The sequence below is a fragment of the Saccopteryx leptura genome, chromosome 7, assembly GCF_036850995.1.
Source record: "Saccopteryx leptura isolate mSacLep1 chromosome 7, mSacLep1_pri_phased_curated, whole genome shotgun sequence".
Classification (NCBI taxonomy): domain Eukaryota; kingdom Metazoa; phylum Chordata; class Mammalia; order Chiroptera; family Emballonuridae; genus Saccopteryx; species Saccopteryx leptura.
The window spans coordinates 93,236,183-93,260,897 of NC_089509.1; the positions used below are offsets into that span (position 1 = coordinate 93,236,183).

General features: G+C 42.8%; 1 protein-coding gene across 3 annotated transcripts in view; it reads right to left on the bottom strand.

Moving 5' to 3' along the window:
• Positions 1-6,393: 6,393 nt before the first annotated feature.
• The window catches only part of KLF7 (KLF transcription factor 7), an 88,161-nt gene continuing 69,839 nt past the window's right edge, over positions 6,394-24,715 (bottom strand). For all 3 annotated transcript variants that reach the window (XM_066346676.1, XM_066346674.1, XM_066346672.1), the window contains 2 exons: positions 16,058-16,181; positions 6,394-8,746 (listed from right to left, as the gene is read on the bottom strand). In XM_066346676.1, the coding sequence (XP_066202773.1) occupies positions 8,709-8,746; positions 16,058-16,181 (162 nt within the window). In that variant the 3' untranslated portion in view covers positions 6,394-8,708. The remainder of the gene's footprint in view (positions 8,747-16,057; positions 16,182-24,715) is intronic.

Here is a 24,715-nt window from a genome sequence, read left to right on the forward strand (position 1 = left end):
TTCTTGTCTCAGTTAAAAATTTTAACCATCCCCTCTTCTAAACCTATCATTGTATATGGAGGATGAGCCAGATAAATACTAAATTATTTATTAATTCCACTGAGCTCTGCTTTTTTATGAGATTCCTTCCATTAGCCCAGCATTCCCAATTGGATAGGCAACCTCAGGTGACAGCAGCCACAAGGTGTGCACACATCACTCCCCTAGAGAAGCCAGGTTACACTTTCAGATTACTGCATGTTGAATTCAAATTATAGTTATTTTTGTATTAATTTACCGAGCTTGATTCTCTGATATCTCCTAATTGACAAGAAAAATATTGTTAAAAGGTGACACAAAGACCTTGTAACTTCCAAATAGGGATACTGCAGCAAAAAAAGACAGTCACTCAGTCTGAAGTGTCGAGTCATTTAGTGCGGGGTCAAGCAACCTCACAGTTTGGAGTCATCCCTGAATTTATGTTATATTGAAAAATGAATGCTCAAAAAGTTATGAACTGGGTAATTTATTTTTAGATATACTTTAAGCAAAAGATGTTTCTAAATATAAAAGATTCAGTCATCTAGAATATTCACTTATATAAACCATCTTATTTCCTTATTCCAAATAGGTTAAACTTACTACTCTTTCAATATTTCAGCACTGCAGGTTGTCCTTCATCTAAAATGTCCGATTTGACATTTTTTATAAGTCAGGCTTATAATTACAGAACAATAGCTTTGTTCTAAGTAAGACTGCAAAGCTGTCTTGTACTTTATCATGCAAAGAAATTTCTAGGTAAACTTTGGTTTTGAGGTGGTTACTCATCTAGCTGTGGATCTACTGAATGACCAGGGACCAGGAGGCAGGACTGCAGACTCTGGGCCCAGCGTTTTTCCCAGTGGATCCTGCAGTTTGTCAGTTAACCTTAGGTTGCTCCCTTGACCAGCTAGCTCACTTTCCTGCTTGAAAGACATGGCAGCTGATATTTACAGTTTTCAGAAACATTTCCCTGCCCCTTGCAGCATCAACCGTGGTCTTTACCTTAAGGTTTTTTTTTTGTGTGTGTATTTTTCTGAAGCTGGAAATGGGGAGAGACAGTCAGACAGACTCCCGCATGCGTCCGACCGGGATCCACCCGGCACGCCCACCAGGGACGACGCTCTGCCCACCAGGGGGCAATGCTCTGCCCCTCCGGGGCATCGCTCTGCCGCGACCAGAGCCACTCTAGCGCCTGGGGCAGAGGCCAAGGAGCCATCCCCAGCGCCCGGGCCATCTTTGCTCCAATGGAGCCTTGGCTGCGGGAGGGGAAGAGAGAGACAGAGAGGAAGGAGGGGGGGTGGAGAAGCAAATGGGCGCTTCCCCTATGTGCCCTGGCCGGGAATCGAACCCGGGTCCCCCGCACGCCAGGCCGATGCTCTACTGCTGAGCCAACCGGCCAGGGCCTACCTTAAGTTTTATTAGGCTGAGAACACAATCCCTCAGCTTCCTGCCAAACCCACTGTGACGCTCCTGACACCTGCTTTCCTGTTCTGAGACAGGTCTGTACCAACGCAGCAAGTCAGTCGCTGTAGCCACGGCCTTGAATGTGCATATTTATTGAGAAGTTTGTCAGACTCCTTTGATGAAGGACAGATGTGATTCACCATTGTATCCTTTTCCAGAGCCCAGAGAGTGATAAGAAAAGCTTGAGTAGCACTGTGTCCCATGTAAGTGACAGATGCATTTATTGTTTCCAGTGAACGATAAGACTTTTCTTGGGGAATCACCTGCAAGGGATGTTGGAATAGTAACACCAGTTAGACTCTGTACAGTCCTCCTGACTTGGAGGTTCTTTCCCGGAAATGATGGGTGGAAGAGATTTTAGTCAGCGTCCTTTCTCCTTCTGGGCATTCCCCCTAGGCCTTTCATCTCCCTCTTCTCAGTGTCTGGGGCAGCTTATATTTGCCCCTCACTTTCCGTACCATGTAATGGCACCCAAAGCGCTCTGCCTCTGATTAGTCAGCTCTTCCCCACTTGGTTACCTCTTGTAAACGGACTCCTCCCGCCTCTCAGCTACATTATTCCCTCACCTGGGCCCTCTTCACTCCTCCACTAACTGCTTCAAGTCACCTTTGCCAAATATGTTTCTATTTCACACTATCCCACAACAAACGATTCCTCGCTCACCAAATAAACTGCTTTCAGTAAGCCTCCCTTAACCCCCTAAACAAATAACATCCCATAACCCACCTCATTCTAAAATAATGCTTTTCATAACCTCCAACAATTTGTTCCTTTCCTCCCCTCAAAGAAATAAACTATCTTCAATGTTCCACTCTATTTGGGCACTGAGCTACCTCATTGAAACCATAAAATGCACACACGCATGCGCGCGCGCGCGTGTGTATACACACACACACACACACTCCCAAAGAAAAATGACCTAATACAGTCTTTCGCTTTCCCTTTCTCTCTGAGAGAACAAAAATTCTCATGAGGTATATAAGGACCCATTTATGTCTCTTTGAGGGTTTTCCTTTCTCAATGAAATAAGCTAAGGAGAAATACAGTAAGGCATTCCAAGGCCAAACACATTCTACTGTTTATTACACATATTACATTCTTAAATAAAAATGCGTCACATAACATTTTTTGCATAGATATCTTACAATATACCAATTTAAAAAAGAATTATGAAACAGACCAGTAACAAAAATAAATTTTTTCTTCATTAATAATTTTGTAACATTAACATACCACCATCATATAATACAAATAATAGTTTTAAATCTTAAGACTTTTGTACAGCAAAAAAACTTGACAAAGTAATATATTTATATATATATATATAAAAAGCTTAAAAAAAATAAAATGTCAAAAAAAGGCATAACCGAGGGCTATAAGACTGGGTACTTCTGTGATATATTATAAATACCAGAGAAGGCCTGAGAGAATGTGACCGGGCAGGCGGGGAGGGGAGGGGGCTGGGAGTAGGTCTCTCCAAACACACTTGTTAGACACATCTGGCAAAAAGAAAATGTATAGTGCAAAAATAAATTTCTTCAAGCCAACTGTTAAGAGGATCATAGCGAGTTGAAAGAAAAATGGTGGTGGCGGGGGAAGATGTGGGGGAGGGGGAGGGAGGGGGTGACAAGCGAGAAGGTGTGGGGGGAGTTTTGTGGAAAGGAAGGGGAGGCTTCAAAAATATGAAACATTTATTTTTGCCTCTGTGTTAGCAAGGAGATCTTGGCCATTACAGGTGTACTTTTCCTCCCTGGAATGAAGCAGAAGTGAAAGATAAGGAAATTAAGTGTGAGTGTAGGAAATGCATGCTGGGGGAAAAAAAAAAAAAAAGGTTGAGAACCAGCCAATGAGCAAAAGCCTCTGAGGACCAAGATGTACAGAAATTATTCTGTCTCTGGCCCAAAGGCCTATGATTAAAATGTCCCCTGTCCCCACCCTCAGCCCTTCCCCTTTATGTGGAACTCCCAGTGTGGTTTCGATATACTGGCGATTATAAGCATCCATCCCTCCAGAAAGGTATTAGGCACTGGTGGCTACGCCTCTCAAACGTCTGTAGCCTGTTTTCCTTCTGCGAAGGTACAATAGGTACACACGCACACTTCGAGGTGTGTGCGGCATACCACCCTCATTATTCTGACGTGGGGTCCATTTTATGGCAGTAGACAGAAGCTGGAGTCAAAGCAATTTACAATTCCAAAGCTCACAGTTGAAAAAAATTGTATAAACAGTCCCCAACAAAGAACGGATCAACCTTCCCTCATGACCATTTAGAGGGAGCCCTGTTTGAAGAGTATCTTGTTTGGGATATTTGTGAAGCGATGGCCTAGGATTTCTCTCTCCATTTTAATACCTGTTTCCCGAGGACTTATACTTTAATGCAAAACACCTGAAGAATACAGTACTAGATCGGAAGGGTGCACACAAGAAAGTTAATTGCAGCTTTATTACCCCCTTTTCTGGGATCTGTCAGGAACCAGCAGAGGAGGTTTAAGAGAGAGTGTTAAAAGCCAGAGAAAACCCTGAAGCCTCAGGCAGTCAGTCATGGGATCTCACACTGAGAGCAGTGTTTGCTTCCTCAGACACATTTTTCTTGTTCCATCTCAAGTATTCTCAATGAGGCTCACTGAGGAAAGTAGGCCATCAAAGAGGCACTGATGTATGCTCAGGCCAGCCCCTCTCGTTTTCAAACTGAGATATCACCATGTTTACCGAAATTTAATCCAGACTCAGAAAGCAGATTCTCTCTTCCTGCCCCCACCCCACGCTTGGCAGGTGGCCACTTCCGGAAGAAGCCAGGGAAAGCTTCCGCAACCAGGTTCTACTTAATGAATATTCACTTTGGCAAAGATCTGGGTGCAAAACTTTGGCAGACATGCTGGCCTTCATAAGATTTTTATTAAAAAAAGAAACAATGAACCTGATCTTTGTAGTTCAATGTGCTAGCTACATCTCTGACTTTCCCTACCTTCTTCCTCCTCCTCCTAAAACCAACTCATGCAAAAGACAAAAGCACTTTGCACTGCATTTTATTATTTTACCAAGTGCCTTCCATAGAGGAGACCATTTTGAACCAATAAAACAAATCACTAGGTTTTGCTGATCTTGCCGCTCGAGTGTCTTTCTTTCCGACTCTGCCATAGAATTGAGAAGTGGGGGCTACAGGCAGGACGCTCTGGGCACGCTGGATGAGCTGCCCTGAATGTCCCGTTGATTTCCCCTTTGATGCAAATAGACATGGCTTATCTGGAAGCTTATCCCAAACTAAAATCCTTAAAAAAATCTTCTCTGGCTTTTAGATTCAAAGAAGATTTTTTTCAAAAATAGGAATCAGTTCTGCTAATCATGCGTGAGGTTGGCTGTCTTTTTACCCTGTTAGAATCAGGCAATAAAAGATGTAAAAAGGGCACAAGGAGGCACAGGAGGGGAGGAGTTGGGGTATTTGAAGGGCTTCGCAAGGGAAAGCATGTAGGGAGGAGAAGGAAATGGTCAGCATGAAGTTCATTTTGGGGTTTCTGATATTTTTATAAAATGCAGCTTTGTCATGGAATCCAAACATCTCTTTTTCTGGATGTAATCGTCATCACCACCAGGCATTAAGTTGGGCGGATTAACCTTTAGTGGGGCAGGAGGCCAGTAGCTAGGAGCAGCATAGCACTTCAGGTTTCCACATCTTTGACTTACAGTCAGGTGGTAGGAGAAAGAAGCACAACTTGAAATAAAGAAAACTGTCAAAATTGTCAATGGCTTAGAAATACTCTTGTTCTCTACATGGAACTCTGAGCCCCGGATTACATGTGTGTGAGAAGACACTCACAAGAAACACTAGGCCAGGCTATCCTTTCAAATTTGGGAGCCCCTGGAACATTGGGAAGTAACAATTGAAATGAGAAAGCCGTTTGATGTATTTCAAATGTCCATTAAAGCTCTGTTTTAAATAACCTGTCCGTTTGGGAGCCAAATATTTTCAGGTCATTTCTAGGAAAGCCTGTTCATTCCAATAGGCTCTTACCAATCATCTCTGCCATTTTGGAGATGATGGGCATTCTATCACAAATTCATTTCCAGAATGACTGGGATTATACCCCCCTCCCATGGTCAGGACTGGTTACCATCCACAGGTGTCAACTGGGCTAGAGAAGAAGAGTTTCCAAGCCATCCACTTAGCACCCACCAAGTTCTCAGGCCAATTCTCACAGTCAACGAATGACTCTGAAGCAAGCAAGCAAGCCCCACCATCACGGTTCAGCGCACCCTGCTCTGAGAAAGGTCAGGAGCAGATTACAAAGGACCTCACTGATACAAAAGAGAGAGGAATTACAGAACAGTTCAGACACTGATGAGGACCAAAGGACCTTTGTTCCACCACATTCAAATGAGATCTTTTCAAGACCACAGATGACAACAGGGAGCAAACAAGCAATGATTACTCTTTTTGCATTCTTCTTCTTTTTTTTTTAACTTTCTTTTTAATAGAGCCTTGCATTGGTTAGTTCAAAAATTAAATTAAGTATTATAAACCCTTAATAATAGCATTTCAAGAGGCAAGAGCAGCCCCAGCTGGGGAGAGAACATTTGTAAATCGTGGCAGCCATGGCAAATGCCATCACTGATGTGTGCGTGCATTCGTGCTGGAGGCTGCTATAGAAAGGGAAACGAGCGAACCAACAAAATGTGGGGTGTCTAAAGTTTCATCTAGTGCACTGACTGGAGGCGCTACAGTTAAATACAGCTGAGGTTCAAGGTCCCCCCACATCCTTCATCCAGAAATGATGCACCACACATTCAAATGTAACCCCGTGGTACGCCCTGCTGGACTGGCCGTGAAATGCACTCGAATGCAGTAGAGAACTACGAGATTGTCAGCAAGCAGTGCTCCAGAAATTGTTTCTAAGTCATGTCTAGTTTTAAATCTTTGGAATAAAACTGATTTTTTTAAAATACCCTCCAACTAACATATACATAACTGCCTCCAGCAAAGGGGCAGATTTTTGTGTGTATGTGTTTTAGGGTGGTTTTTTTATTGTTGTTGTTTTGTTATGGGTTGGGTTTTTTTTTATTTTATTTTTTAGTTTTTTTGGTCTAAATTGAAAAAAAGGAAAAAGAGAAAGTAAGGTTTAAGGGCCAGACTTCAGAATGCCCCACGTGTCCAATTGGCAGCTACAACATTTGTGACAAGAAAGCTCCTTTACCCTCAGATGAGTAGTTTCAACATTTCAGTGAAATCAAAGGTTGCAGAAAGCTGAGGAAACCAAATGCCAAGGATCTTGAAGGTTGCTGTCATAAATGTATTTGTGTTTCTTATGTTATTACTTCCATTTAAAGGCTTCAGTTTTGCATCCCAACTAGGTATGGGGTGGCCTTTTAACAGTCAATGAGTCAGACAGTCAGAGGAGGGCAGGAGGGGAGCCAGCTGGTATGAAGGAGCAGCAACCGTGTGCGGACCAAATGCCATTTTTTTTTTAGACGTGTCTTGAAGGGATGGTCCCAGAATATACAAAATATACAATCTGTCCTAATAACCACCCCGCCTGCTTGCATAGGCCATTTAATGGTCCTAAAGGCAGTCTTTGGAGTTGAGGCCAGTGCCAGCTAGCTAGGAATGCGGGTAGATAGAGACCGATATTGGAAGTGTGTGTGGGATGAAAAGTAAGAAATGTAACCCCCTTGGAGTCAGTCTGCAGAGTAAACGTGAGGCCTCTGTTGATCCTGGGTGCTCTAGGTCACAAGTCATGATGGGCCTAGCCAGAAAAAAAAAATTAGAAATACATCTCTCCTTTTAGACAGACGAGAGAAACATCTCAACCCTTTCCTTAAATGTCCACCCTTCATTCCCACAACGGCATTTTTGAACTGTGTGTTTTAACAAGTGGAGTAACATGAGCTCAGTGGGTATGAGAGAGGAAGAGAGGATGATGTTTTTTGAAGCCACTAGACTTGGGAGGCATCTTCCGTTTTCCCCAGGAAAGAGTGGTATTTTTGGCTTTTTGTCAGGTCATAACCCAGAGTTAGGTTCAACGTGCAGCTGCCCTTTGAGACTAGCGGCATCTACGCTGAAACTGGGCACAGGGTAGCAATGACACACAGCACAGGGTTGACCACTATGAGCTGAGGTCATGACGCCTCAAGGGGAGGAGAGAACTGTGATGTCCCATCTGATTGGCTGCTTCGAGAGCCGGACATCCAGGTGCTGAGAGAGTCCTGGAGAGGTTTAGTCCATGGAGAACAGATAAAACATTTAAGCTTCCAAATAAGCCTTTCAAGTTTTCGTTAGCAAAAAACAGAGAGATTAAAAAGAAAAAATCTAGCACTGGCAATAAGGTGAGGCTCAAGGGATAGACTGTGATTTATCATCAAGGACTTTATTCTCTTGGCCACTTTGCAGTCATGCTAGAAGTTTCCAGAATCCCTAGTGCATATGGTGTGCAAGATCAAAAAGTAAGAAAAGAAAACTCCTCCCTTAAGAGTGAAGTCTAGAGAAATGCAGGCCAGAAAGGTGTAAGGTGTTATTCCAGAGCCTGTCGCCGCTAAGGCCGTTGGTATCGACTCGAAAGATCTCAATGGTACTAAGAAGAACCAAAACCGATCAACAGTTCTTTGAGGAAGTTGGACGCACGGAATAGTAGGGCTTTTCAAACACAAAGGACAAATAAACCAGGAGTTAATTTTGGCTACCAAACTGCAATTTGGTTTTCTAGGTCATTTTCCCCCAACTATTTAAAAAGAAACGTTAGTGCTACACATATGCAACTTTAAGACGTTGTATTCTCCTATCAAGTTGCACTGAGAAGCAAGTTAGAGATAAGCCCCTCTTACGGCTGTCCACCTGCAGCAACGTCACATCCATTTTCTCTGATTTCCATTGGCAACGGCAGGAAATAATTCCAATAGTGCTGAAGTGAGCAGCCAGTCTGCCTTGCTGAGTTCACCCGGTTTCCTTCTTCTTTGTCTTCTACCATCTGGCTAGGGCAAGGCATGAAGGATAGACGTATATATTTTAAATAGAGCTGAATGCATGATAGTGTGTGTGGTGGTGGTGGGGGTCCTGTGTGAGAGAGAGTGTGTGTGTGTCTGTGTGTGTGTACACAGAGGTTTAGAAGTGAGAACTTTCTTCTGTGGGGCAACGGGTCCCTGCCTGAAGTCCAGCCCCCGCCTCATGGCATTTCCTTCGGACAACGGCCGACATCATGGCAACTCTGGCCTTCAGGATTTTTAGATATGTCTCTTCATATGGAGGGCAAGATGGTCAGACCTGGAAAAACACCTAGGAAATATAAACAACAAGGATATTAGAGGGCTCCAGGCAAAAAACTCAACTTCCATCACCCCTCAGAAAATGATTAACCCTCCCTTAAAGAGAGTCAGGACGTAAGGACTGAGAAACCAGGTAGCATGTTAGGAAGGTGAGCTCAGGGGGGAGATTGCTTGGGTTCAAATCCCAGCTCTCCCGACAGCTGTGTGACTCCAAGCATGTTAACCTCTCCATGCCTTAATTACTTCTTCATAACGTGATGATAATCGGGGCACTTAACTCATAGCTTAGTTGTGAGGATTAAATAAGACTACCTATGCAAATTGCTTAAACTATTGCCTGGGACATAAGAAGATCTCAATGAATGTTAACTATTATGATCATAATTGTCATTAATAAAGAAGAAATAAATATGCAAATGCTTTGGAAACAACATGCGTCATGCCTGAATACTACAAACACTCTGTGAATGATTAGCCCGTATTAACATATGGTGGAACTCTAACATTTCCGCACCCAAAGTCCAGTCTTGAGCTTCACAACGAAAGCCCAGAAACACTGCCTACAATACCTACAGGTCTACACAGACACTAAATTCATCTCGACAGAACGATGAAGAGGGAGCTCGCGTTTCCTGGGTGTGGTGTAAGATGCAGGCATGTGGGAGGTGCTTCCCCAGCATCACCCCAGTGATGTCCTCAGCAACCTTCCATGGTAAGAGTCTACACCCTTTTGTGTATGTGTGGTAAGGAAAGCGAGGTTCGGGTCCCACAGCTAGTGAGGGACAGAACTGAGATCCCAGGTAGACCTGCAAATCTACTTGTTTTACACTGTTTCTTGGCACCTAAGGCTCCCCACTGGGTCTTCCCAACCTTCACAGGAGATGCAGTGGCTATCTTCACGCCTTCTCATTTCTTATAACATCACCAATGTGACTTTCCCTTGGGTAGCAACTCCTCTGCATTCTAGTTGTATGGGGCTGACCCTCCTCCTAAGGCTGAAGTTATGACGATAGTGATCCACTAAGTAAATCCTGTGACCCATAAAGATCAACGAGAGCCTATCCTGGGGCATTTGATGAAACTAAAGGAAGAAAGAAGCTTTCTTTCCACTGGGGCTGCTAAGCTACTAAGATTGAAGCCTAGAGCTGCTGGTTGTCCACACTGCCATGTGGGAAATAGCCTGCTTGAGAATGAAGTCAGGAGAGAAAACTTGGGCCAGAGAATAGAATGACAGAGAGAGAGTCCTGATGACAACATCTGAGAACCTGGATCCAGCCAAGCCCAAAGACACACCTAATCCTGTTCTTAGTTACCTGAGCTAATAAATACCCTTAAAGGCCAACACTAGTCTGAATCTGGTGTCTGTATCTTTCAGGGGTCCCCCAATTTTTTACACAGGGGGCCAGTTCACTGTCCCTCGGACCATTGGAGGGCTGCCACATACAGTGCTCCTCTCACTAACCACCAATGAAAGAGGTGCCCCTTCCGGAAGTGCAGTGTGTGTGGGGGGGGATAAATGGCCTCAGGGGGCCGCATGCGCCCGCTGGCTGTAGTTTAGGGACGCCTGTTCTAACTAATAAAGTGGGCATTTCCATATCCCTGAAGCCTCCAATCTAAGGCTCTGGCGAGAATCCCAGTGAAGTCAGCACAGGAGATAGCAGTCAAGCTTAGCTCTGAGTGTGTGCTCTCCCTCTGGATTCTTCTCCTACAACTGGCCACTCTCCTTCCTGGGAGAACATTCCCTGGCTCCCTTTGAGCCCCAGAAACCTCCACAGTTCAAAGTTCTTGTTAGGATATTAGCGAGTTGTCCTGTTCAGGTTAGCAAGCTTTCTTGTTCAGTGCAGGATTTCCCTGTGTTTGTTTATTTTAAAAACAAACAAACAAAAAACCCCACTCTGTTCCCTGACCCCTACATTCTCTATACACTGTGTTCACTACTTAAACAGGTACATGTGCAGGATAGAACCCTAAGGAAACGAAGTAAAACAGAACAAGGGTAAAATTTAAAAAATATATAAGAATGGGAAAAGAATAGTAGAAAACATCCTAATCCAGTAACATGTTGAATAAAAACAGTTCTAATACCAACTTATTTCAGGCTCCGATTTAGAATGAGCAAGATATTTGGGTTAGCCCTTTGAGTACCATCAGAATGCCATTGGGGATTTGATTTTCTATATAACAGAAATCAATTTTCTTTAAAAGTACTCAATGCCATTGGTACACAGAAAAGCAATATAGCCTGCAGGGAATTCAGCATTTAATGTGCATAATTCTGTTATCTCCGGAAGGTACACTCAGTAGTGTCCACTACCTGATCTCTTTTCTTCCCTTCCCACTTCCCTGCCTCTCTTTCTCCTTTTATCCCAACAGCCTAGAGAAAGAAGATCTAAATTGAAAACTTCTTTCTTCAGGTAATTCCTTAAAGTTAACATCATTACAAAAAGCCTCGAAAGAAGGTACCATTCTTATTTCCACAACCAGATGAGGTAGGTATTCATCACAAAGAGGCAAAGCTGACATTTGAACCCAAGTAGTCTGACTCCAAATCTCAGGTTCTTAGCCACACCTGCTTTTCAAGCCGAGAAGAAGGGAGGGCTGAAATGTAAATTTAAGGAGTATGTAGCAGGTATAATAATGAATGGTTCCCCCTCTCCAAATCTACACCTAATTCCCAGAACCTGTAAGTATGTTAGGTTACAAGGCAAAGGAGAATTAAGGTTATAGATGGAATTTGCTAATCAGCTGATCATAAAAGAGGGAGATAATTCTGCATTTTCTGGGCAGAACTAATGTCTTCACAAGGTCCTTAAAAATGAAAGAGGGAATTGAAAGAGAAAAGCAGAGGAACTGGCAGCATGAAAAGGACTTGACAGCTTGGATGATGGGGAAATGGGGTCAGGAGGCAAGAAATGGGGTCAGCCCGTAGAAGCTATAAAGACAAGGAAATGGGTTCTCTTTTAGAGCTTCTAGAAAAAACGCAGCCCTTCTGATACCTTGATTTTAACCCAGTAAGACCTGTGTTGGACTTCTCACCTACAGAACTATTAGATAATCCATTTGTAAAGATAGATGAAAATGACATTAAATTTGTGGCAAGTGGTAATGGCAGCAACTAGAAAGCTAGTGCATAAGTTAGTCTGGTCAGGCCTGATTAGTAAAGGTCTGTGAGAAGGCAACCAAACAGAGATGAGGTGGTCTGCCTGTTCCGAAGGGAGCTGTGGGGATCTGAGCAGGCAGGAAGTGAAGGGGAAGGCTTAGCAGTGGACACAGCCTCTTTCCTTTCCTTCTGCTATTCTGGGAACTTAGAGGAAAACAATATTCTTGATACACAGCTTCACTTGCAATAACCATTCAGTAATGTATATGTTCTAGACTTCTATTCCACCTTTACCAGGTGCCTACTCTGTGCTGGGTATCTAGCAATATATGTGCAAGCCTTCCATTTCTTTCAGAAAAAAATAAAAAATAAATAAATGGAAAAAAACCTACCAGATCTTTAACATGATATGAACTATAATTGTGTCCCTCCAGAATTAAACTAGCATCATTCTATGTTCAAACTCTAAGAAGTATATGATACTTAGCATGAGATTAGGGCCCTCTCCACTGAGGTTTTTATTTAAATTCAATACACCAGCAAGATACTTATCCATGATTAATTTATATTTATTAATTTATTACTGAGCTCTACATAGGAATAATAAAAGATAATAGATAAACTCAGCATTGAAAAATGCAGAATCAAATAATTCTAAGGGTAATATACCCCCAGAGGGTATTTATGACTAGACAGTAGGCAGATGACCTTAAATAAGAAGGTCCTTAATGATTGAAATTTGTTCAACACAGAGAACCAGTCAAACCCCTATGGTCGTTTCTCTTGCTTACGAAAAAGGCACACTAAAGTCATGCGGGCATTAAGCCAACAGCAACCCTCTAGGGCCCCAGAGGGCTTGACAATGGCTGGTGTTTCTTACCGCCTATAGCGAGCTGACTCAAAGATCGAAATCTGCCCAAGATCTTGGAGGTCCTTACTGGTAGCAGTCTCCCTGGCTTATAACTGTGCTGAGTCGGCAGAACAATGGCCTACCTATTGTCACTAGTGGAAGCAGAGCCTTTCGTCACCATCAGCAGCCTCATGCTCGAGGGGCTGAGACACAAGATTCATCCTCTGGCCACTGGTCACTCAGTGGGCTGGCACGGTTTACAACGGTAAGGAATTGACAGAGTCACCTCACTGCATTTGTCCCCAGCCCAGACCTGCAGCCAGGAGTCCCAAAGCCCAATGTCTTCAGGGAAGGCAGATAAAGTAAACATGGCAGTGGATCAAGTGTAAGAAACACACAGTACTTTAAAAAATTGTTTTTGAGGTAAATCGTACTGCTTTCTTTCCACAGTGGCTATACCACCAACCTTCATTCCCATCAGCAGTGCACGAGGGTCCCCCTTTCTCCACACCCTTGCCAGCACTTGTTGTTTGTTGATTTATTTTTTATTAACTAGCATCACCCCAATAAATTCAATAAAAAGGCGAAAAAGAAAAAGAAACACACAGCACTGTGTGATTCCACTTTAGATAAGGTGTGGCTATGAAGAAATACTGCTCTCTGTAAGGGCACAACAGAGCAAGTGTGGTGGTGATCCATGTTAGCTGACAGTTTGCCTTCGTGTTGGGAGACCACAGGGAGTGGTGGGAACAGTGAGAAATTAGTGGTCACATGGCCATTTCAAATGGCTCCAGGAAATTATGGCCCCTGGTCCCTGGGAACAGGAGACCACGTTACTAGATCATCTGATTTTTCCAGACAAAGCCAGAAATACAGATTTTTATGACCTCTAGAAATTTTAAATGTTAGCAAAACATACACATGTATCTTTTATTCTAGCCTGTATGCAAAATAAAAGTATACATGGTCCATGCTTTAAGAAAAGGAAACCCCAATCCCAGCTTAGCCTCTAAATAGGGTCCGAGTGCTCAAATTAGAAGAGGCAAGAGGTAGGTTTCTCACGCTCAGACACAGGATGGTGCCAGGAGGATCCGGTGTCCTGCTCAGGGCTACAGATGCCCTCTGCTTCTGAAGGTAAGAGTCTTCGAAGGAACACCAGCTCCCCACCTGCTCCAGCTTTCCTTTCATCCGCCCTGGACCCACTCCAGTTACCGATGCCACCTCCCAGAACTGCGCTATTCTTAGCACAGCCCCTGCAGTTGAAAGGCAAGGTGCTGCCTGTCATAAGACACTGATGAGAGTCCAACCCCTCATTTCTGACATTGTTGAAAATGCACTGACGATTGGCCAATGCCACAGGACTTTGAGCTATTCATAATCTCTCCCAAATACTATGCTGCAGAACTTGTACCATCTGCCTAGAAAATTTCTAGCCCCAGAAACCATAGTATGTTTTGATGAAGCAAAATATATTATGTTTTGATGAAGCAAAAAGACTAACCAAATTGCCCATCTCTGACATAGCCTTCACTGAATTATCTAGTTGGTTTGAAATATTTCTCACTAAAGCACACCATCAGATTTAATTCCAATATGTCAACAGCTACACAGTTGTAAATTTCACAATAAGTCAGTTGATGTTAAGAAAGAAAGACTAACTGGCAATTTCCCCAGAAGAACTCTGTCCATTTCCAAGGATGAAGGTGATCCACAATGCACAATCTCCAAGTAACAGCCTCCCCCGCCCTTCAGGGCTGGGATTAATGTGTGCACCTCCTGTATACACTCTGACAACTCACAGAGTGGGTATAATGCCCTTTCTCAAACTCCTGGGGCAAAGACTCAGCATCTATGTTGCTTCTTTATTAGTAGCCAGGGCTAGAGAGGAATAAACTTGAGGTGGGAGTGGGGGGAAGTTGTCAAACAAGGAGAACCATGCCTGAAGTATAATCCATGGAAGAGCTGCTGGGACATTTAGGTAATGGGGTAGAAATAAACAACAGGTTGTATTCTTGGGTAGCAGAAGAAAGCTCCAAAGGAATGAGGGACAATAGCTCTGAGAAGTGTACTTCCTCAGCCCTGGGTGGGAGGTTATCGCTGGGTTCCAGAAGGCATGGGGGCTTTATTTAGTTCTTGAAGAATGAAGATAAGAGGAAAATAGCCTCTTCAGGAAGAAGGAAAAAAAAAAAGAGGAAAAACATGAATGCTCCTTTATAAGCATCTTAAAGAAGCTCCAAGCCAACTGGCCACACATGTGACTTGGCCACCCCTGACCTGCTCTCCAAACAAACACACACCACGCCAGAGGAAGGCCTGGAGAGGGGAGGGGCCGGCACAGGGACCGGGCAGGCAGGATGCGAAAGCGATCAAATTTCCTCCCAAGGAGAGCCAGACCTCGGTGGACATCCTGCACGCCCCTCCTGCCATCCTGTGAGCGGCTGGCCAAGCCGGGGAACCCTGAGGCTTTCAGGGCTTTTATCGTATTAGAAGCATTTTTCTCATCATAACCGAGACCTTTAGTATTGCATTAAAAAGATGGTTAATTTTCTTAAGCTTCCTTTTAAACACAGAAATAGGATTAGAAGGATAACACGCTCAGATGCAAGCCCGTTATTTGATTATGTCTAAACCTAATCCTGCCTTCACCTTGGCCTGCAGTCTCCATTCCGGGCTTTATTGGTTGATAATGCCAAGGCTGTCAGATACTATTACTTGTGTAGTATCTGCTGCTACGTGCTCTTTCTTCCACTATCAAATGCTGAAGGTTTGGAAATTGAATTACAGGATAAGTTCTCAAAGCTTAGCCATCTTTTAGACCTTTGTGACTACTTTCAAAGGAGGAAGGATGGTGCCAGCCCCCAAAGAATGGGAACCGTCTTCAGTAAATTCATTTCTAATACTTCAGAGGAAAGCCTTATAACTCACCATCCTTCCACTAAGCAGGCTTTCTGCTCTTTCACGTTATTAAGGATGAGCGAAAATGGTATTGATGTTAATAAAAAGATCAAAAGAAGCAGCTACAGGTAACCATTCTCTATCCTATTACTTTTCACATTATACTAAAATGATCTGTCTCATCATTTCCTTGAGGGTAGAAATTGTGTCTTATTGCTATCCAGCGACTAACGTTCCTGGCCCAAAGCTGGTGTTCAGTAAATATTTGTGTAACTGAAACAAGAATTCATATTATCTCTGCATTACATGCAAAAAGGCACCCTTATCTCATCGGTTTTCTTGGTGGAGAAGTACATAGCATCCCCAGATTGGAGATGCTGTGAGAGAGGCATGTGATGAATCCACAAGCACATGGACAGCCCGCCCTCCAACCCACCGTCTTCCCTCCCCGTCCGCTAGTTTCTAAGTTTCTTTACCTGTCGCAGTGGTTGCATTTAAAGGGCTTTGCACCTGTGTGTTTCCTGTAGTGCCTTGTGAGCTCATCGCTTCGTGCAAAACGCCACTCGCACCCTTCCCATGAGCACTTATAAGGCTTCTCACCTGCAAAAAGAAATGGAATGACCACAGTCAGTGATAGGAACAAAATGGCCACTCGCCTGATCAGATTCTGCTACCTGTTTATCAGTCTTGGAAAAGGGCTATATAAGTCATTCTTGAAAGAATACATTTCCTAAACACTGTACATTACATTTCCTTTAGTCTCCCAGTATTTGGGTTGTTATTGTTTTTTTAACCTTCAGAAGTGGTTTCACAAGATCCTCAAATCTGGAGCTGTCGTTTCAGTTTCCAGAGTCAGAGCATTTCCTCCAACTGGTGAGGGATCAATTTTTATTTATTTTCTATTCCCTGGAGCACTTTGACCCCCCCAGTCCAAGCAGAAAGGAAATGTGCTATTTTCATCTGAACCACAAATGCTTCTAATCTATTTTTCTCCAGAACCTACAGTAATTTACCATTTCAGCTTTTTCAGCCTCCTCCCCCACCCAAACTGTAGCCAGGGAGCTGCCTGACAGGGCCCACAGCCCAGGCCTCCCCAAACCACTGCTCCTTCCAGTAAGTGAGTGATGGGCAGTCACGAGAAAGGGCTACGATCTGAGAGCAAAGCAAAAACCACTTGACAATTCCTGGCATTTGTGTGAAATACAGTCACAAAGTCCTATTTAAGAAATCCACAAGTTAATGACTTCAGAGTGTTCATATTAGAGAAGGATACACACTATTACAAAATATTTTTAAAGCCAATTTGTAGAGCAGGGGTTTAGCCACAGTGAGGCTGCTTAAAAGCATGAAATTCGAGCTCTCATTCTCAAGTGACCTTTTCTCACAGTACATACAGATGGAGGGACGTGGAAAAGAGAGTACAGGACTTTTCCTAAGACCTTTTTTTTTTTAAGCCCATCAATGTCTGTCATCAAACATGACAAATATTTACCCTTCCAACTGTATGGTTTGTTGGTTCTAATTAAGATGAAAAATCTTGAAAACCACATGAAGTCACGAGTTACTGAGCCCTGTAACTGAAAGGCAGGTTAGCATAGTGGTCAGTGGCTTTGAAGTCCACCTTTTTCAGTTCTGCTTCTAATTGTCTAAGTAACTGGACCTCTCTCTGCCTCTGTTTTCTGAGATATAATAGTATGTACCTCCAAGGGTTAGAGAGGATAAATTAATATGTAAATGAGTATGTAGTATCTATCTATTCATTAGAACAGTGCCTGGCACATGGAAGATTCACATAACTTGCAAACTGCCAAACCCCAAATTTCAGGCTACACAAGTACCAAAGGACTATCTATGGCTGCCCCATTATTCCTCCATTTTTCACGGCTCAGCCTTCACTCGGCAGCCCTTAAGGAGACATTGCCCAGGACTATACTTGACTCACTTTCTTCTTTCTACCTTTTTTTCTCCCCTTTAAGCGTGACTACAAAGTGACCACAATTCTTTATTTGTATCACCTAGAATCAAGCCAAACATGATTGAAAGTTTCATGTCATTAAATCGGTGCCCTAGTGAGCCACTGCTCTACAAGATCCCGAGAAGAGGCACGAGGAACGCAGGCACGTCTTTGAAAGGGAACCAAGGAGACATGAAGGAGAGCTGGAGCGCAGGAGGAAGCCCATTCAGCCTTGGGAGCCAGTAATGAATGAACCCCTGAGCAGTGTTAAAAGTTCACCTCTGGATCCTTGAAGCCAAAATTTTAGAAAAGTGTACCCGCTGAACAGAAGGTGAAGAGGGGAGATGTCAAATCGACTTTGGAGTTAGCAACCTGGGATCTTTCTGAGTTCATTACAGACTGTGAGCAGTGTCCGATGTGGGGGGGGGGGGGGGTACGTGTCCCACATTTATCATGAGGCTTAACTAAGTGGTCATGTAGAAGACATACTCCTTGAGCCTGGCCCGGGTACATATCCAATCACTGTGAACTCCCCTTCCTCCCCAGTTCACTCGAGTGCTCAGAGGGCCTGAGGGGACAGGTCTAACGGGGTGTCAGAGCTCAGGCTCCAGACTGCTGGGTCTGGAGTCACTCTGGGCAACCGAAGTATTGGAAAATATCGTCTGTTTAAGCTTTAAATACATCCCCAGTATATTGATGGAGAGCGGATCGGAAGAAGTGAGGCTCTAGATCAGCTATGGATGAGTGGGACGCTGAAGGGGAGTAAGAGACCCCAGCTGGGGAGAGAAGTGCCCTCTCAGAGTAGCAGGTGGGCACCCTTTGTAATGCTATTGATTACCCACGAGGCTTTGTTACTTCCAGGAAATCTAGCATGCACAACAACAACAAACAGACGAGGCACCAAAGACTTCAGAAATTCAAAATGCCCTCCACCTCCAAAACTCTTCAAATACAGGTTAAACTGGAGGTTCCTGGAACCGTGGGGACCAAACACAGCCCAATTGCAACGAGGTATCCAAAAATCCTATGACATTCTACAGCAATAAGCAGAGATATCCAGTCCCCAAAATCAATCCCACAATCGAACTAACCCGTCCGTCACAGGCAACCACATTCTGAAGGACACAGGAAGGACAGAGAGAAAATGAAAGAGATGAAAATGGATGTCTTTGGGGTTTTGTTTTGTTTTTTTCAAACTTTGCTTTTCACCTGGCAGATTTTTTTAAATTAGTTCCATTTTGTTTTATTTTGACAAATAATATCAAGGATTTCGTTATTTCCCAGGAAATAATGTAGGTTCTTGGTTAATTCTGGCACAGACTATGTCCTATCCAGTGGCCATTTGAGTGGCCCTTTGGCAACTGTGTAAACAGCAACTACAGATAGTTTGACTTGACTCTGAATTGTATCACTAACGCTGTTCCCTGCTTACGGCTAGGTGCTGCCCAGAACCATACTGAGGACAAGCCCCTCCTGTACCCTGACAGTTTCACCAAGTCATACTGTAGTGATTCATCAAGATATTTTTCCAGCATTGATTAATTTATGTACAAGTTGCTATTTCTGAAAATTCTCACTGATAAAAAGTTTAAAATAAACAAGGAGAAACTCAGCCAAATGAAGGAGTGATGCCTGGAAACAGGCAGAGTTAAGAAATCAAAAGAGCAGAAAAAAATGTAAAGAATTGGAAATATGACTTCATATCTAGGGTTTAGAAATAGTAGGATTAGGCTGACCTCATTTCCGGGTTCTAGACCCACTTCCGTAAACCAATTTCTACTTGCAAGCAGGTAGGTGAAATTATCAGTATTTATTTTGCATGGAGTTAGCACCCATTGCTTGATCTTGAGGTGGAACCACCTATATTTACAATGTTTTCATTCAAACAGCCTACCTTGGAGATTTCTTCTCATTTTATAAAAGCCTTGGGTTTCTTTCTTTATAAAAGAAAGTTTCTTTTTTCAGAAATGAAGGAAGGCGGGAAGGGAGGGAGGGAGGGAGAAAGGGAGGGAGGGAGGGAGGGAAGGAGGGAAGGAGGGAGGGAGGGAGGGAGGAAAAAGAAATAGGTAGTTCAGCCACAACTGGAGCAAATTTCATGCAAAATCTGCTCATCTCCCTCCCCCTCCCTTCTCCCTCTGCTCTACTCCAGATACTATTTCTGGGTATAGAACAGAAAATGTCATACCTTCACAGCACTATACAACATGGCACCTGGGATATTGCCTACCTTTCAACTCACTGTGCCTCAAGAGTGGATGAAAATATTCAAGGAATACTATATGAAAAAGGCAGATGAGAGAGAGGCTTACACATTAGGAGTCCAGTCCAGAAGGAGTGTGGTGAGGCAGGCACATCACAAGAGGTTGGACGAGGGAGTATGACAGGGCCCACAGCTCACAGTGCTACAAGGAAAACTCACTCTTCGGGGTGACTTGAATTTTAGGAGGAATGTCAATAATTTCTTTTCCTATCTGGAAATTAACCCTGGGGGTGTACATGTCATCTCAGTGGTGGCATCAGGTCTAATCAGGTATAAATAGATTTATAACCAAATGAGGGCTCTTAAAAAGAATTAAGGAGACTTGAGAAACAGGACTGACATTTAGCAAGGGTGAATCAAGGCAGGAATTCATGCTGCCCCACAAAATGGCCTCTGACATGCAATGTGGTCTGAGCCAATGTGTCATTTGTTAGTTTCTTACAGGTTAATTCTCTCTACTTCATCATGACCATCAAATTTGATTGATCAAAAACACATAAAGCTGACCAGGCGGTGGCACAGTGGATAGAGCATCGGATGGGGATGCAGAGGACCCAGGTTTGAGACCCTGAGGTCGCCAGCTTGAGTGCACGTTCATCTGGTTTGAACAAAGCTCACCAGCTTGGACCCAAGGTTGCTGGCTTGAGCAAGGATTTACTCGGTCTGCTGTAGCCCCACGGTCAAGGCACATACGAAAAAGCAATCAATGAACAACTAAGGTGCTGCAACAAAAATTGATGCTTCTCATCTCTCTCCATTCTTGTCTGTCCGTCCCTGTCTATCCCTCTCTCTGACTCTCTCTCTCTGTCTCTGTCAAAAAACAAAACAAAACTACATACCCTTTGGTGTACGTAGATTTATTCATGTCCTAATATATAAATATTAGAGTATTATAAAACACACATCCAACATAGACATTTAAAAGAAGTACAGCATAGGGGATATAGTCAACAACACTGAAATAACTTAGTGTGCTGCCAGGTGGGTGCTGGAAATATCGGGAGACCACCTTGTAAAGTATATGACTGTCTAACCACTGTGCTGTACACCTGAAACCAAGTCAAAATGATATTGAAAGTAAACTGTAATTGAAAAATAGAAGAAGAAATACACTTTACATTGGAATTTGCAGCACACAAGGGGACATGTATATGCATGTATGTGCATAAATGAAGCAAATGTTACATGAAACAAAGCCTTCTCTTTGATGGGTTAATGAATGCATTCTGATATTTATTACGCAATACATTTACAAAAAAACAAACAAAACATGGAGAGACCCACTAGATTGGCTTTAAAAAAATTAGGGTTAATTAAATATAAATAGAAGTTATAAATTTTTCTTCCTGCACTCAGAAAGCAGTGGTGCACGACCCCACTTTACAGACTCCAGCTCTGTGGTGTGTAAACGAACAGAGCTTGGCTCCAAGCTCCCGGGTCTCACACGCCCACCCTGGGCCCTCAGTCTATTCTATCCACAGCAGTCAGAGCAATCCTTTGAAAATGTAAATCAGAGCATGTGTGTCCTTTACAGGAGACCTTAGTCCTTATATTTCCATATAATTGGTTTCTGTGATATCCTCTGGATTTCATTTTATGCATAAAAACATTATTCGGCAAATGGTTCCACAAGCCTCACTAGACTGCCAAGTAAGTTTAAGACCCGAAAGAGGTTAAGAAGAAATTAAAATTTAAGTGCTCCAATGGCTCCCTATCACTCTTAGAATAAGTCAAAAGCATATAAGGCCCCAGGTGAACCTTTCTTATCACCTCACCTACCTCACCCTTCCAGGTTGAGCATGACCTATCTCGCATGTTCCCACCTCAGGGTCTTTGCATTTGCTCCTCCCTCTGCCTGGAATACTCCAGCTCTCTTACTTCATTCGTATTACTACTCAACTACCTCCTCCACAGAGACCTAATCTCACCACCTTCTATAAAACAGCAAATCCTGTCACCTCTATGTTACTTCATTACTTTAAAATCAGACTGCATATTGTTTGTACATATTATTGTCTATGTTCCCTACTAAAGCATAAGCTTTATGCTGGCATCTGTTTTGCCCACTGTGATACCAAAAGCACTTAAGCAAGGCCTAGCTCAATGCTGCAGAATATGTTAAGTGAATAAAGCACCCTGATTTGCAACAAAGACCCAACCACTCATAGGCAAGCAGGACAGCCCATGTGATTTCAGCCCCTCTCATTCTAGGTATTGAATTGGCTTAAAAGTAGAAAATGTTTGCTGGCTTGCTTGTTTAAACCTGGCCATTCTTCTGTGGGGACAAAAATGTGGAACTCTATAATGGGTTTAATATTCGTTCAATCAAAGATCACTTCCACTTCTTCCCTATCTTCCCAAGCCTAAAATAAACAATATCCTGAAAGTCTTCCTGAAATCTTCATCAGACACCTGGGACCCCAGTCTCCTGGGCAACATGCCCTCTGGGAAACCAAGTGCACCATTTTATGGAAGTCATTAGTAAAGGCTCTCACTGAAGACAGCTGGGAGAGCATCGGAGATATGTCAAATGTACTGCAGGGTAAACTTGCCTTTAAAATACAGACTGTAGCATGAAATATGAACACGTGTCAGACTCTCGCATTCCAGGTTTAAAGGTCCCTTGAAAATAAACATCACTAATGCAAATTTTCTGCATTCATTTCCTGATCTGCAAAATTTCAAGTTCCTAATCCAATTTCGAAGGAGACCTAGGATTTTGGCATGCCCAGCTTTCTGTTAAAACTAATTTTATCTATTTCTTTTTTATTTTTATTTTGAATGAGGTTACTAGATTTCTGTTATCTGGGCATGTCAAGGTCCTAGTCTCTTTAGGACTTGGATTAGAAACTTGAAATTTTGCAGATCAGGAAATGAAAATGCATAATGGAAAGGAGGAAGAATACTCTGTAATGGGTTTATATTGCCTCTGAGAGTGTCCAGAGGAAATCAGCAAAGACCCATCAACTACTTGCTTTCACAGCATGCTCAGCAGCACTGCAGAACTAAAGCCACCTGGGGAATAAGGACACTGAGAGAGAAAATGTCACTGAGCTTTCTTCACGCTGGAAAAAGAGTGAGCGGTAAGCATCACTCCATCACTCGGCAATCTCTTCTCGTGTGTATGTGCTGTAACTAAACAATGCCCCGAAGTTTTTAACACTGCTTTGGAAAACGGTCTCAGAGCTCCTCTTAGTTCTCATCTGAATCTTAAACATTTTCATTTCTCAAGGCTTTTAGATCAGGTGATGGATGGAAAATGAGACCAGGGCTTTATTTCCCAGAATTTCAAAAGCATTTATAACTACAGCAACAAGTAGAACGTGTACTTATTACTTATGTATCATGTGGTGTTTTTTTTTTTTTTTTTTGGTTAATACATGATTTGCCCACCCAAAGGCCTACGCAGACCTGAGTTGTTGAATCTGCACAAAGAACTAGTCACTTTACAGAACATACAAACATTTACTCTATTTTTTTATTCCTAAAACAACTAATAAGACAGTAGTTGGCTGAAGTTGGGTGAAGTCATCACAGCCTGTATCACCACCTTATAATGGTTGCTTAAAAACATGGAAGCAAACATTTGCATCGCATCCTCAGCGAGGCGCTGCTTCTACTTCAGAGTACGGAGACAAGTGAGAAAGTATGTGACTTAGCCCCACAGCTGCTGACAACCGTGGTATCCAATACAGGAGCCACCAGCCACAGGTGGCTATGAGCCCTTGATATGGGGCTAAAGTGACAAAAGAACTGAACTTCTAATTTAATGCTAATTAAAAATTTAAAAAATGAAGCAATATAAAGAATATTTTATACTCTTATTTTCATAAAACTATACTTAGCTTTAACCATTAAAAATTTAGTGCATGGATTTTAAGTATGTGTAAATATACAACTCACACTGGATTTCAAAGACAAGAGTTTTTAAAGCATGTAAATATAAAATTATTTTTAAAGTATGTAAAAATAATAAATTTATTAATACAGAACTATATTAATAATTTTTTCATATTGGTTTTATGTTGAAATAATATTTTGTATATATTTTGTCTATTTCTCTTTACTTTTTAAAGATGTGATTCCTAGACAATTTTAAATGGCTTGAATATATTTCTATTTTGGACAGCACTGGTTTAAAATACATTTCTATGTGGAAACTCAGTCAAATATAGTACTTAAGACTTCTGGTCTAATTCACTGATGGTGAAAATACAGCCTCTTCAGTGTAACAAGCCATATTCAACCAACATTAGTTGCTGGTTTTAAAGATTTTTTTTATTCATTCTTTTTTTTAGAGAAGAGGAGAGAGAGAGAGAGAGAGAGAGAGAGAAGTGAGGAGCAGGAAGCATCAACTCCTATATGTGCCTTGACCAGGCAAGCCCGGGGTTTCAAACTGGCGACCTCAGCGTTCCAGGTTGACACTTTATCCACTGCGTCACCACAAGTCACAATTGTTGGTTAATACGTACCCAGCAGTGACACTGCTAGAGACTAAAAGTAACAGGAAAGGGTCTCTGCATCCGAGTTGCCAGGTGGGAAAGCCTCCTGCCTGCACACAAGCGACGCCAGGCCCCACGCACCTGCCTGTGCACTGGAGGTGGACGAGGGCATTCCAGAGACTCTGCAGGACCGGACCGCTGGGTAAGCCTCCCTTGATGCACCACTAAAGCTTGAATCACTGCTTTAGTGGTTCAAAACGGATTAGCCATAAAAACAAAAAAAAAAACCAGGTAAATCATCCAAAAAACAGTTTCTTCTAGTTCTGCCTTTGCCACATAATAGCAATGTGGCTTTGTAGAGTCAATTAACTTCTTCTTTGAGATGTTTTTGTTCCTGTGTGGAGAAGAACTTTAAAAGAATTTTCTGCTTCCTTATGGTTAGGAACATTCAGTGGAGTCTAGTACATGAGGGTGGGTG